Source organism: Impatiens glandulifera, chromosome 7 (genome assembly GCF_907164915.1).
Source record: "Impatiens glandulifera chromosome 7, dImpGla2.1, whole genome shotgun sequence".
Lineage (NCBI taxonomy): Eukaryota > Viridiplantae > Streptophyta > Magnoliopsida > Ericales > Balsaminaceae > Impatiens > Impatiens glandulifera.
Window position 1 is genome coordinate 16,991,913 of NC_061868.1, and position 13,808 is coordinate 17,005,720.

The window sequence follows — 13,808 nt, forward strand, 5'->3', positions numbered from 1 at the left end:
ACAAACTGTCACAAACCCTTGAACCGAGTTCAAGTGCGGAAGTGGTTTGTTTCAGGTTGAAGCAGCACACACGCTGGAAGGATAGAACCGGATTTGAATAAGATAGGTTTGGAGTTTGCTAGGTCGGTTTTGCAACTCAGTAAGTCAGTTTAGATGGTGTTGAATCGGTTAGAGCGGTATGAATAGGTTAGTACAGATCGGTTAGAATGTAGAACCGGTAGAAAGTAAATAACAAGACAGGTTTTTATGGATGTTCGGAGATGAAACTCCTACGTCACTCCTTCCTCTCGAAACCGTGAGAAGGATATTCACTAAGGAATACACAAACACAATCCGATCGAGACTTATTTCCTGCTCGATAACACCTGTACAATTTTAACCGAAATTGTAAATACACACTTGATCTCTTAATCTTAGAGAGATGAAACACAGTTTTTGACTTAGGTTGTAGAAAATTCTCAAAACTTGTTACCGCATTTATTCCTTTTCAGCTCCTTCTTTTATAGGTGAAATGTGTCAACGGTCACATTTCATTTCCTTGAATCTGATTGGTTGAGCAGAGGTTCAGTGATTCAGACCTGGCGGTCAACTCTTCAGACCTGGCGGTCTAGTCTTCAAGTGTATAGGTCAAACCGGCTATGTTTGTCTTTTACTTAATATGGCAACTGTCGGTTGGACAATTGCCTGTACTTGGAAGATTGCCTTTCTGATTTATCCTGAAGTAGAAAGATCTTGTAGGACGGTCTTCTGCAGCCTGCAGACTGTCCTCAGACTTATATGAATATGGAAATACTAAGTCTGTTCCTTCGGTATCATCCTCAACAGATACTCGAAATATCTATTTGTACTGGTCGGTTGTTAATGTAAACCGGATGACTTCCGGTTTTTCCATAGCTTCTGATTGACCGACTGTTCAATGGTTCTGGCCTTCTGATTTGACCGATCTTGTCTTTCTTGTTCAGTTTGATTGCTTGACCGGTTGAGTTTCTTAACCGGTTGAGTAATTTGACCGGTTAGATTCTTTACCTATTCCTACACACGAGATTTGTTTTTGTTAAGTTTTGTTTAACCGATCTAATTTTATCTAATAGAATGGAAATGAAAATTTGGGTAAATAAAATCAAATGAAATTCAAACGAAATTCAAATGAAATTCAAACGTGAATTAAAGTGAAATTTGATCCAAATAATTAAATTATTATAATTAATTTGTTAATGATGTAATTAACATTTAATGACTTGAAGAACAATTATCTAATTAAATATGTTTAATTTTGTTAATTGTCATTGTAACCTTCATGATATTATTGCTATCAATTTATTATCAAGAAAATCATGTAACGTGTATTTTCTATCGAAGAGAAAATACAAAGGGCAATGAAGAGGCAATCAAGGTCAGTCGTTGGATCAAAGTTAATGGTTGCTTTTATTTTTATGAAAGTTTAACTTTTCAACAATATAAAACCCATCATCTCTAATCTCAAACACTACATTATCTTATATTTTTTCTCACACTAGAATTCCAAAAGTCTTCTTCTTGTTTTGTGAGTGTTCTTCGAGTTCTTTGTTCGATATTTCCGTTGAAACTCGGTGATAGTTCAGGTACGCTGATCAAGTTCGATGAGTAGTGATTTCAGTGTAGAATCACTATAGGATTCGTTGTACCCTGGGAGACAGCCATCTGCGATAAGCTCCAGCACAAATGAGAGACGATGAAACTGTTTTAAGGGAAATGTGCTAAGCACATTCCTCGAATCAACAATTTATTCGGTGATATTGTTCTTCATATATTTTATTTATTTCATTTATTTGTAATATCATTTTATATATATTTCTGTAATTTATTTCAAGATAAGATATCTAACAAGAAATTCCACAACAACCTTTTGTCCGATCCCGAGTTATTGTCGTAGACGATTTCCAAACAAAGGAGATTCTCATCAATTTTGCTCTTAACTTCAACCATTGTGACTTGATCATCAGAATGCAGCAACTTAACATCAATCACTTTAGTATCCCAACTACTCATATTATGCATGTTCTCATGTTTGAATTGTGCATCAAATTCCAATTGTTGTCCAAACAAAGTCCTTTGATTATGTCCACATTTTGACTCTTAATCTTAGTCTCCAAAATTCTAATTATGGTCAACTTCGGATCCTCAATAATCCTTCTGATTTCCTTGATTTTGATTGGGTCATTAAGACCTCGTATATTTCAAGTCATTATATATATATTCATGAATGGATATACTAGTAGCGATTGATTACTTCACCAAATAGTTAGATGCGATGTCATACAAAGTATTGAAGTTATCACATGTGGCCAAATTCATAAGAATAATATCATCTTGCGATACAGAATACCTCATTCAATGATTTCAAACAATGGGTGTCACTTCCAAGGGAAAGTACTCAAAGGGTTGGACGAGTTCAAAATTGTACATCATAAGTTATCTTCATAATAACCACAAACTAACGGGATAGTTGAGGCAACTAACAAGAATATCATCACGATCATGAAGAAGATGACCCAAACATACAAGGTTGATACGAGAAACTACATTATGCCTTGTGGGGTTATCGAACGACTGCTCGAACGTCTAAGGATGAAATTTTGTTGTCATCGGTCTATGGTATGGACGACGTGCAACCTATCGAGATCAAATTTCTCACGCTTAAAGTGCTCAAGTCAAGTTGTGGAAGAAGATTTGATGAAAGTCTGATACAACTAGTTGGATATAATGGAAGATTGGTGATTGGAGGCCCTCTATCACACTTAGATGTACCAAAATTAAATGACACATGTCTTCAATAAGAAAGTCAAACCTCGTAACTTTCAGGAAGGTGACTTGGTACTAAAGAAGACAAGAGAATTGATGGATCCGAGAGGTTAATTTCATCAACGATGGGAATGACTGTTTGTCATCAGGAAAATCTTCTCGGGAGGAGCGACTCGATTCACTACACTCGACGAACATCTAAGTGTTCGGCCCCATACAATCTCAACACGTTAAAGAAGTATTTTGCTTCAATGCATTTAAATATGGATATGAGATGTGGATACATGTTGGGATCGATGAATGACATACGAATATTCATGTTTTCAATAATTGAGAGTCATCCAAAATGTGTAAGAAAATTTCAAAAAAAGAAGATAAAAAAAATAAACAATTATTATGACAATAATAAGGTGAAAATCATCCCAATAAAATTTTAATTTTAAAATTATAGCTTAAAAAGAGTATTTTTAATTTTATTTCTTTTTAAATGACTTAATATAGTCTATTTAATTTCTCATTAGTTATTCTATTTAATTTCTCATTAGTTGGTCTACTTTATCGACTAAATTGTCCTTGTTTAATAAAATAATAACTTTGACCAAATAAAATAATTTGACTAATCATTGTTAAAATTTAATCGGACCTTACAAATTGAAGACTACAAATGCGTGGATGACATTTCTCGAAATGAGCGATTAGACACGCAAAGGGTATTTTAGACTTTTCGCAAGAGAAAAAGCCCATTTTGCAAAGACTTTTTTTTGAATTAAGACACTTGTGAGGCCCATTTCATCAAATTTCCCATAATGGCTGGAGGGTGGAAACCCTAATTACGGAGAAATAGTGTCCTATTTATTCCTCCCAAGCCCTCTGCATTTCAATATCATCTTTTCTTCTCCGTGGAAGTGACGATTCCTATGTTTCATCAACATCTTCTCCGGCGTACGGTAGGTTCTCGCTTTCATTTGATTTTTCAAAGTTTGTGTTTTAATCTTTTCCTTCATCTTTTTCGTGCATTTCATCTTTATAGATTGTGAATTTTCTGAGTGCAGTGTTGAGTAATTTATATTGACTAGAGTTTCTGATCTGGGATTTCAATAGCTGTTATTTTTTGAATTAAGAGTTCTTTTCAAAAATTAATTCATCTATCTTTTGGATTGTTTTTCTGGGCTTATGATGAAAAATTCATATATCTTAGCGGATTTCAGTGAGAATTTTTCAATGATCTGATTGTTACACACACTGAAGCCCTTGTTGTTCTTAGCAATTGAATTTTCTCTTAAAACTATTATTTTTAGAGATGTGGTTATTCTATGCAATGATGAGACTAAACACCAAATTGGTGATTAGGGCAGTGGAATTAGGGACACTTTTGTGTCTCTCCGTGAGTCCCTTAATAAACGACTTCTCCTTCCACTGAGTATACATACATACACACACATCCTCATTGGTTATTTCTCCATTCATTTTTTTTAATATAATTACTTCATTCATTGGTGTCATTCATAATCAATATGAATATTGTTGTATTCTGAAATTGTTGCGGTGATGAGACTTTTGTGGACTAGAGTTTCTGATCTTGGGATTTATCCCATTATTGAAGACAAACCCTTGGCTGTCTGAGCACATAGTTTATTTGAAATCGTAGTTGATCATTATTTCTCATCTTAATCATGATGGTAAAGATGTTTGTTCTATTCAAGTATGAGACCAAGTTTATGTTATACATTGGATCTTTCACAATGTTTTTAGTTTCAATGCGTCCTTTACCAATACTGGGGATTAATATGTTCCTTTTAGTTTAATGGCACGGACGCAATATGAATATTGTGGTTATATCCTGATTACTAACTTTTACTCTGTGTTACTTAATCCTGGAAACGCCACATAAATGTTGATTTCTCCTTATAATGCAAATGTTTTATTCTACTTGATGTTAGATTGTTAAATTGTTTTGTGCAGTGACGAGACTTATGTGGACTAGAGTTTCTGATCTTGGGTTTTATCCCATTATTGAAGACAAACCCTTGGCTGTCTGAGTACACAATTTATTTTTATTGTTTTTGTTCATTGACATTCAACATATTGGACAAGAACCCATTCATAATTTCATTTTTGGGCTTATGATGAAAAATCACATTATCTTAGCGGATTTCAGTGAGATTTTTTTCAATGATCTGAATGTTACACACATTGAGGCCCCTTTTATATTTTTTTATTGATCTGAATGTGTTATTTTAATCTGACAACTATTCTAATGGAGCAAATTATTTAGTCTTTGCAAATTCCATTCATAGTCGTCAAAGATTGAGCCTCCTTTTCTGATCAATGAATGGTTGAGATTTTCTCTCTTAGGAGATGGGAGTTTCCTGTTCTTCAGATGGTGTGCGATCTCATATCCTATTGCCTTGAGTAGCAGTTTCTGCCATTACCTTTTGGGATTTGCCATGAGAAATACATTTCATTGATTTTATATCGTTCTATTTGATTTTATTATCTTTTCAGGTTAAATAACAACTTCTTTCAGGATAAATTGACATTTTGGCCTTATTTTTTTCTGCATTTCTGTGAATCTCAAATTCTTTAATAGGAATTGATTTTTTGGATCAAGGTTTTATCACATCAGTTTTATTTAAAACACCTTTGATGAAGATTTGTTTTTCTCTCCAGTTATTTTAGTTAAATGGCTAAATTGTATTTCGTTGATTGAATGTTGTGACATTATATGTCAAAGTACCAAATACATATTGAAAATTGGATTTCTTAGAATGGTCTAAAAAAACTCCTACGAGTTATGTGAGCATTAGGTATTGAAATTTTAGATTAATTTTAAGTATCTCCTTCCCGTGTAATTTATTATCACACCTTTGTTTTCATAATTTATTATCAAAACTACTATGTTTTGTAAAGATTATTGTATTCAAGGTTGAGGTTAGGCATCAGATTGATGCTACTAGGGTACTAGGGGCAGTGGAAGAGACATTTATAGACTTTCCACATTCCTACTTATTTGTTTTTACACTTTTCTTCAAATATTTTAACTGTAAATACCAATTAATATGTTCATACATGGATGTTTAGTTGAATATATTGCCTCTTTGTTTTTGAATGCTTCCATTACTAATACTGTGGATTAATTTGTTCCTAAGTTTAATGCCACGGATGAAATATGAATGTTGTGGTATATCCTGATTATTAGTTTCTACTTTGTGTTATTTAATCTTGAAAACGCTATTTAAATTTTGCCTGTGCATTAAATTGAGAGAGATAAAGATTATAGAATACGTCAGAAACGAGATAGGTGTTCCAACAACCATACAAAGTTGACAGAATTTAGGAATCGATGCGGAATTATAAATACAAGTGATGGTTCTAAAGTTACCGAAATGTTAGACAAAATGTTGGAGAATACAGCAGCCGTCAATAATTTTAAGATAGACTTTGTACTAAATGATTTACATTTAGGACAAAGTCTGTCTTCAAATTGTTGTCAGTTGCTTTATTCTTAAACATTTTGTCTTGCATTTCGGTCATTTTAGAACCTTCATTTGTAGGTGTAATTATCTATAGACTCTAAAATTCCGTCAACTTCGTATGCTAGTCAGAGCATTTGGTCTTGTTTGAGACGTATTTTACAATCTTTATCTTATCTTTATCTTCCCTTTAGGGATGCCAAATACGTACTGAACATCATCTTCTTTAATGTTTACTTCATTGTCACTCTATTGGATGATCGCACATCTACTACAATCAAACGACCTAATGAGATATCAAGAAAGTTTGTGAGAGCATTTAGAAAGAAATAGTGATAGAAGACTTCCAAAGCACCGCCTCTTTTTGTTGATCATGTCATAAAACTAAATCTTTGTTCAATTGTTGACAACTTTTATTTATTTATTTGGATGGTTTAGTTGTGTACTCTCTCATGTCTTTTTTTTTTAGGATTAAGTTGTTGATTTTATATTATTTAGACAAATGAACTGTGAAGCTCGTTAAATAGATAATTTTATACATACAAAATATGTCTCAAAAGTGAATATTTTAAGACTTTTTTTTGTGAAAATGAAAACATTCAGGACGTTATTGTCGCAAAAATGTGCATGATCGGGATTTTATTCTCAAAACTCGAATATAGATATTTTCGAGACACATCTAAATAAGAGCATATTTCGGGATTTTGTTTTTGCCTCTTTTCGACACATTTGGATGCTCTTAGAGGAAACATAATAGAAAACGAAGAGAGACTCAAAGACTTATCATTGAAAGATGAAGTTGAAAAAAAATGAGAAAGAAGAAAACGTTGTTGAGAAAAGAGTGAAAGTGACAAAAATATGAAAAATAGAAGGAAAAATAAAATAAAAATTGTATTATAGTTTTAAAAATGTTGTCGTGAGAGACATAGAGACATGATTCTTGGTATTTGTTTTTTTATTGCTTCTATCATTTCTCAATTTTAATATACATTATTTATTGTTAAAATATTATTTTGACACACCACTTAGAATATATCAATGGTCAACATTTAAAAAAATATATATTTTAACCATTTTAATGGAATATATATCGATTTAAAATGTTAAACTTATTAAATTAAAAAAATAAATATATTTGTTTGTTAAACATATTATTCGTATTGTAAATAATAAAATAATAAGATATTTTATTTTTTCGATCTAAAAAAGTCGAATTTAGAATTATAAAATTAGATTGATTTAAATTTTATTATTAAAATTTTAATTTCAATTCTTAATATTAGATTTTTTAATAAAAATTAAGAATTGAAATTAAACATTCCAATTCTAAAGGTATAATTTACCCACATATCCGGTTAATAATTTTTTTTCTTATTAAATTTTAAATTTCTGATTTAGATAATTATCTAACATTGTTCTGGAAGATCTAAAAATGAAATTAAAAAAGAGCATATTGAAGAAGAGTATTGCTGTATAAAGTAAAAATGAAAAAGACATAAACCATATGTTCTTAATATAGAATGATTGTACTAATTAATAATGGTTAAATAAGTTAGGGAAAATGTCTGTACGAAAATGATAATGGTGTGAGATTTCAACTTGTATATAAAATAACCCTTATTGTTATAACATTGTTCTTGATTAGTCAAATTAAGTTGATACACATTCCCATTTCGACCAGTATATATATTTTTAAATATTATCTAATTTAAATGTGATAAATACTAGACATCAGGGGCATTAGAACAATTTAAATAAGTGATAAATTCAATCTCCCTATCATTATTGAACTCTTTTTGTAGTTGTAAAAGAAAATAGATTAAGTTGAAATGAAGAAAGCAAATGAATCTCAAAGAAAGCAAATATGTCCATACAACTAAGTTTTATCCCAATCTTCTTTTCCTATAAAAAAAAAGGTTACATATCCCAAGCTAAACACCATGTATATAATAATGTCTAAGAAGAAAAAAAACAAACATAAAAGTAATGAATTCTTAAGAAAAATGAAGTATTTTAGTTTTTTTTTTTAACTGTTTCGATGCTACTTCTTACTCGACATGTAAATACCAGAAATTATAGCTGCACCAGCAACTGCAACTCCAATGAACGTTAATACCTTTGTAACAGAAATAGCTCGCGACGGAGGTTGTAAATCCATATTTAAAAGTCTCGTCATCTGAAATCGTGTCAAACAAGAAGATGAAATCATATCAAACTTACATAAAATTGTATCTTAAGTTCATAATTCTAAAATATTTCAAACTTACAGAAAATGAAATAAAGAAAGTTTATGAAACAGTATATTATATAATCATATTTCAGATTCAACATTTTCTTTCGGGTAGTACGAACCCCACATAAATCAGGACGTTTTTAGTTAAATCGAGATTCGATATTCATTTATTCGTTCCAGATGACTTCTTTTTTGGATTAAAATTTGTGAAACAATTCGGTTACCTCGACAGGCTGCTTCCAGTGCTTTTTAATTCCCTGTAGATGTCCTTTACCAACAACTGCAACGACAGAATTATGATCTCCAGCTACTCTTAGCAACATGGATGACATATACCTAAATATAAGGATTGAATCTTTTTAAAGAGTATCACAATATAACTCCACCACAGTTTATCCAAAAGAAGGCATTAATGCAGCTATTAAGGTATTCCAATTTGTTTAAAATTCCATGCATATGAAGTTCTGGCATAATTGTTGAAGATTACATGTAAATATGAAAAGCTGCAAATTTGCATGTTGATAATACAAAAAAATAGACAACCAGATATAGGATTTGTCAGATACTCCAAAAGCAAGACAAAGAAAATATCACTATTAAGTAAAAACAAGCTAAACCCATTCACTGGAATTATGTAGTTGAGGATTATTGCATTATTAGACAAAAGTTAACTTAGTAATAAAGATTAGGGTTTCAAAGGGCCAATCATGCGATGAAACGTGGTTGGTTAATTAGAAGTATTAGATCATTATTATTAGTGGTTATGATAATTATACTATTCTTTTATATTTATTCTCTTCGTAGTTAATTTCCATTGAGATTAGATTTTGGTCCCTTGATGCATAATATTTATTAATGTGAAAGAAGTTTATCTAAGACTTTCCCCTTCTTCATTAAAATACTAGAAACTCAATTTGGGTTCTTTTCAGTGTAAACTAAACATAAGAAAATGGGAGAAACACTAATGATCTGAAATGTGAAAGTAAGAAGTTAGTAAAGATAATAATGTAGAAATATACAACTTGAATATTCTTACTGATCTCGCTCATGCACAAGGGTTTCCATGAGAGTGGGGAATTGTTTGCTCATCTCTTGAATCACGAGAGTCAACATGTCAATATCATCCATTTCCTTCAGCTGAAGATGTGCAAAACCAAAGAGGTGTCAAAAAGCATTTTTAGAAATTTGGTAACTTACGATACAACGAATAGAAAAGTGAGGGAGAATCTTGCCATTCTATTAAGCTCCTCAGGGTCTGGCAAAAACAGAGCTTGAAACAACAAGGAGTAGATTAACTTTGTTTTATGCCACAATGGCATTTTCCCCCATGTCCTTCTTAAGGTTACCTACAAAACGAAGAATTAAAAGATTACCAGTCACTTCTCTACTTTTTACTGGTCAAAAGATGCTACTCAGATTGAATCTGGATGTAAACAAACAGAAAATTGCACTTTGAGCTTGTTTGATGTAGTGTATTTTGTTTTTTTGAAATAAACCAATTTTTTGGAAAGATATTGATTAATGAAAAATGGATTATTTGGGGTAATATGGGTTAGAAGACAAAAATATTATTTGTATTTAATATTTAAATTGTTATAAAAATAAAGTATGGGTAATTTGGTGGTTTGGTTGATTATTTAGATGATTTGATTGATGAAGTGATGTATGATAGGATAAAACTTAAAGGGGGTTAAACAAGCCCTTTTTGGAGTGTCTAGCAGCTATTTATGAGAGGTAACTACCCGAAAAATTTGGAGAAATTTCTTACATTAACTGGGCGATCACCAAGTATTACTTTTCCGCCATACTTCATTGCTTCGTCGTATCCCGTTCGAAATTCAGCACCAGGGAAAACCTCTAGCTTACTGGCAACCTGAAATGCAAAGCAGAAAAAAGAAAAATCAGCTACAATGACTGTAAATACTCTAGAGATGGTAGTGTAAGGGCAAACAGAAATCTGAGAGAGGTCATACCTTAGCAAGAAACCAACTGTAGAGTACTCCAAAGAGATTATGATTTTTTTTCCACATATCTATCATGTCTGCCATGGTTGGGACCTATCAAATAAAGTCATACAGTCAGTCCCCTTGAATATGAAAATAAAAAATTGCAGTTCTGGACTTTTTTCTTTAGTTCTCTATGAGAAGTTGATCTTGTCAAGTTTGACACCTTTTGCATTGTGTCTATGTCCGTGAACATGTAACCAATAGTCAAACTATGATGCAGTAATAATAAAATAACTTAAATATCATGTTCATAATTTTGCAGGATTTAATCTAGTAATGTCCGAAAAGAATAATTTCCCAAGGTAAGCTTGTTCCATTTCAAAGTTTTGTTTTGGTTTATGGTATTGAGGACCTTCAGAATGAGGGAAAAGCTGGCAAGTCTAATCAAGATGGCATGAAGGAATGAGGAGAAAGTAGATAACCAAAAAGAAGAAGATGGATCAAACAAAACTGGAAAGAGGAATATAGTATTTTTTAATCGGATTAACTATGATAGAAGGGAGGCAAAAAGAACACAAAAAGAGGTTTGGATACATTGTCTGCTTTGTCGGAAGGAACACTTTTTCCTCTCCTGAACTCATCACATGTCATTGCTGCTTATATTTGTTTGGTCTTATTTTGACCATAGTGAGTGAAATTTTTATTATTTTTAATATACATAAACCTTTTTCAAAAAACCCCCCCAAAAAATGACCGAAAAGAATCAATAAATCCCTATATAACAAACTAGGAAACAAAATAGATAAGAGAAAGAACATGAAGAAGAAAACAACTCAAGGGAGGCCTAAAACTAACAAAAAAATAAGGAAATTGATAGTATATATAAGGAGCCCAAACGGTTATGTTGGATTTGGAAAGCAATATTGCTTTCGCGTGCGAAAACACAAGGACTATATAGGTTTATGACATGAATTAGAGTGCAATGTCTCAAATGCCATTCCGTCCAGTTCCTCAATATATGTTCATCATTGTTGGCACAAAAAGAAAATGTTCTTTCTTATTGGTAATGAAAATCCTAAGCTCAAAGATGTGTGTTAAAAAACGTCGTATGTATACAAACCTTCAGATTTTGAGGAGAAAGAACAGCCACCCGGCTTGAGCATAACTCCAAGAAGACCACCTAAAATAAGTACAATTAAACCAAGTATAATAGTTACTTTGTGAACAAAAGTAGCAACAGAGTCTCTTGTACAGTTTCTACGCTTACAAGTACCTGGGGTTTTAGAAAACTGATCACAGCCTCAACTTCTCGGCAAGACTCCTACACCATCACAGTTATTAGTATACAAAGTAATCACACTGCTAGAAAGATGGATCAAATGCAATATCGTAAGAGTATAACTAAACAGATGGCTTTGTAGCAAATGCTGGGTAAAGTTGTTGCGTAAACAGAAAAAAATAACAAGAATTCGTGCACAAAAAACATTGCAATGAAAGGTTAGTGCACAATATGTATAGCAATTTAATACTGTTCTTCAAACATTATTGCTTTATGTTTCTTCACGTGTAAAATGTTAAATGATATCATTCAAACAAACTGCATCCATGACCTGAACATCACATCAATTATTCCCACTTCTCCTCATATGGACAACAATGTTAGAGGAATCTTGAATTTCTTTTCTCATCATTTCAGATAAAAATGTAATTCCTGATGCTTTTCGATCATTTTCATTTCCAAATTCAACTCCATGGATATAGAAAACACTAACTAAATAAAGAACCTCCTTCTTGTCTACGTGAAATTGAATCGATTTCAAGTTACCGTAATTTCCACAAGAATCGCACCTTTGACACGTGAGCAGTTCCAACTAGATAAACATCGCAGATTCCGCCAGACGCCGATGATTCGCAAGATAGCATCACCACATTATGCAACAACTCTTCCGGTAGATCCCTGTTCTGATTTAGACCGTCCTCGTCTTCATATCTCCCCTCCGAAGCATAACCATCACCACTACTTTCTCCAAATTCACCTTCAACAGATACGATGCTCTGGACCAACTCTTCCAAATCAGCAGCACCTCCTTCCTTAGCATCGACACTAATGAAGTCCTCGTTCTCGTTCTCGTAAGAAGCCGCTACAGCTGCGTCCAAATCCATTCCCTTCTTTAACTGAACGAGAGTGCGGCGGCCGGCGGTGCAGGTATATGCAGAAAGAGAGAATCGAGAGCTGATTGGAGTGAAGATCAGATTACGATGATTCGAGCTCGCGATTTTATCCTTTTTCTTGCTACAGATAGTTGATGTAATTGGAGAGAGAAAGGGATTTCGAAACCTTGATTTGAGCGAGTTAACGTTACTCAATGAACAAGAAAGGTGCATTATAAAATCAGCCAGACCTTTGTTAGCGTTATTTAGATTAGTTTCAACTACCCCAATTCGCGATGAACTCAATTTTTTATTTTCTTTAAATTAATTAATAATAAAATTCTTCTTAAATAATTATAATTAGCTTTTATCCGATTTCTATTCGGTGTGGTCGGCATATAAAAAAAATATATAACTTCCGAAATTCTATTTTTTATATTAATTAAAGAAAAAATATATAAAAAATTGTTATTTTCAAATTTTTTTTTTATTATTTATGATAATGATTATATAAATATTTTCTACAAAATTTGATGAAATTATCATAATAATTGACTTCATTTCGCAGATAAATAGCGTCTAATAAAAATTGTGCAAATGATCACTTTCTATTTATCGGACAAAAATACTTCGTCTTGCGACGGTACAGTCACGTCTCGCGACGGCACGCTCACAAGGTCGCGTCTCGCGATGACACGGTTACGTCTCGCGACAGCACACTCGACGAATTAAGGTTCCGTCGTACGACGCAGCGTCACGTTATGCGACATGATATTTTTAACGTTACTGAATGAAAAGATGCATTGTAAACGACGAATTAAAGTTTTGTCGTACGACGCAGCGTCACGTTACGCGACATGATATTTTTAACGTTACTGAATGAAAAGATGCATTGTAAAATCAGCCAGACGAACCTTTTTTAGCGTTCTTTAGATTAGTTTCAACTACCCCAATTCGCGATGAATCAATTATTCATTTTCTATAAATTAATTAATAATAAATTTCTTCTTAAATAATTATAATTAGTTTTTATCTGATTTCTATTCGGTCTGGTCGGCATATAAAAAATAAAAATTTAATTACAGAAAAAATATATAAAAATTGTTATTTTCAAATAAACTTTTGATTATATAGAGTAAAGATTACATAAATATATTTTAGACGGAATTTTGATTAGATTGTCAAAATAATTCTTTTAATTGTGCCCGTGTTTATTAAAATTAT

The 13,808-nt window shown here is 32.2% G+C and overlaps 1 protein-coding gene, 1 long non-coding RNA gene, 6 other non-coding genes and 1 pseudogene across 8 annotated transcripts; 8 read left to right on the forward strand and 1 right to left on the reverse strand.

The window, feature by feature from the left end:
- Window positions 1-3,629: 3,629 nt before the first annotated feature.
- On the forward strand, window positions 3,630-5,135 carry LOC124910530. The gene is made up of 2 exons (XR_007096428.1): window positions 3,630-3,728; window positions 4,744-5,135. It is a non-coding gene; the product is annotated as an uncharacterized LOC124910530 (long non-coding RNA).
- LOC124910857 lies at window positions 3,949-4,032 on the forward strand. The gene has a single exon (XR_007096476.1). It is a non-coding gene; the product is annotated as a small nucleolar RNA R11/Z151 (small nucleolar RNA).
- LOC124910869 lies at window positions 4,094-4,206 on the forward strand. The gene has a single exon (XR_007096486.1). It is a non-coding gene; the product is annotated as a small nucleolar RNA Z152/R70/R12 (small nucleolar RNA).
- LOC124910848 lies at window positions 4,318-4,413 on the forward strand. Its single transcript, XR_007096467.1, has one exon. It is a non-coding gene; the product is annotated as a small nucleolar RNA Z157/R69/R10 (small nucleolar RNA).
- LOC124910906 lies at window positions 4,550-4,676 on the forward strand. Its single transcript, XR_007096517.1, has one exon. It is a non-coding gene; the product is annotated as a small nucleolar RNA snoR80 (small nucleolar RNA).
- On the forward strand, window positions 4,734-4,828 carry LOC124910847 (annotated as a pseudogene).
- On the forward strand, window positions 4,899-4,983 carry LOC124910862. Its single transcript, XR_007096481.1, has one exon. It is a non-coding gene; the product is annotated as a small nucleolar RNA R11/Z151 (small nucleolar RNA).
- Window positions 5,136-5,900: 765 nt separating the features above from the next.
- On the forward strand, window positions 5,901-6,024 carry LOC124910908. The gene has a single exon (XR_007096518.1). It is a non-coding gene; the product is annotated as a small nucleolar RNA snoR80 (small nucleolar RNA).
- Window positions 6,025-8,101: 2,077 nt separating this feature from the next.
- On the reverse strand, window positions 8,102-12,886 carry LOC124945062 (traB domain-containing protein-like). Its single transcript, XM_047485431.1, has 9 exons — window positions 12,282-12,886; window positions 11,707-11,754; window positions 11,554-11,613; window positions 10,461-10,544; window positions 10,256-10,360; window positions 9,720-9,833; window positions 9,524-9,624; window positions 8,712-8,823; window positions 8,102-8,430 (listed from the first exon to the last, which is right to left on the reverse strand). The coding sequence occupies exons 1-9, from the start codon at window positions 12,816-12,818 to the stop codon at window positions 8,296-8,298; spliced, it is 1,296 nt and encodes a 431-aa protein (XP_047341387.1). The 5' UTR covers window positions 12,819-12,886; the 3' UTR covers window positions 8,102-8,295.
- Between the last annotated feature and the right edge of the window lie 922 nt (window positions 12,887-13,808).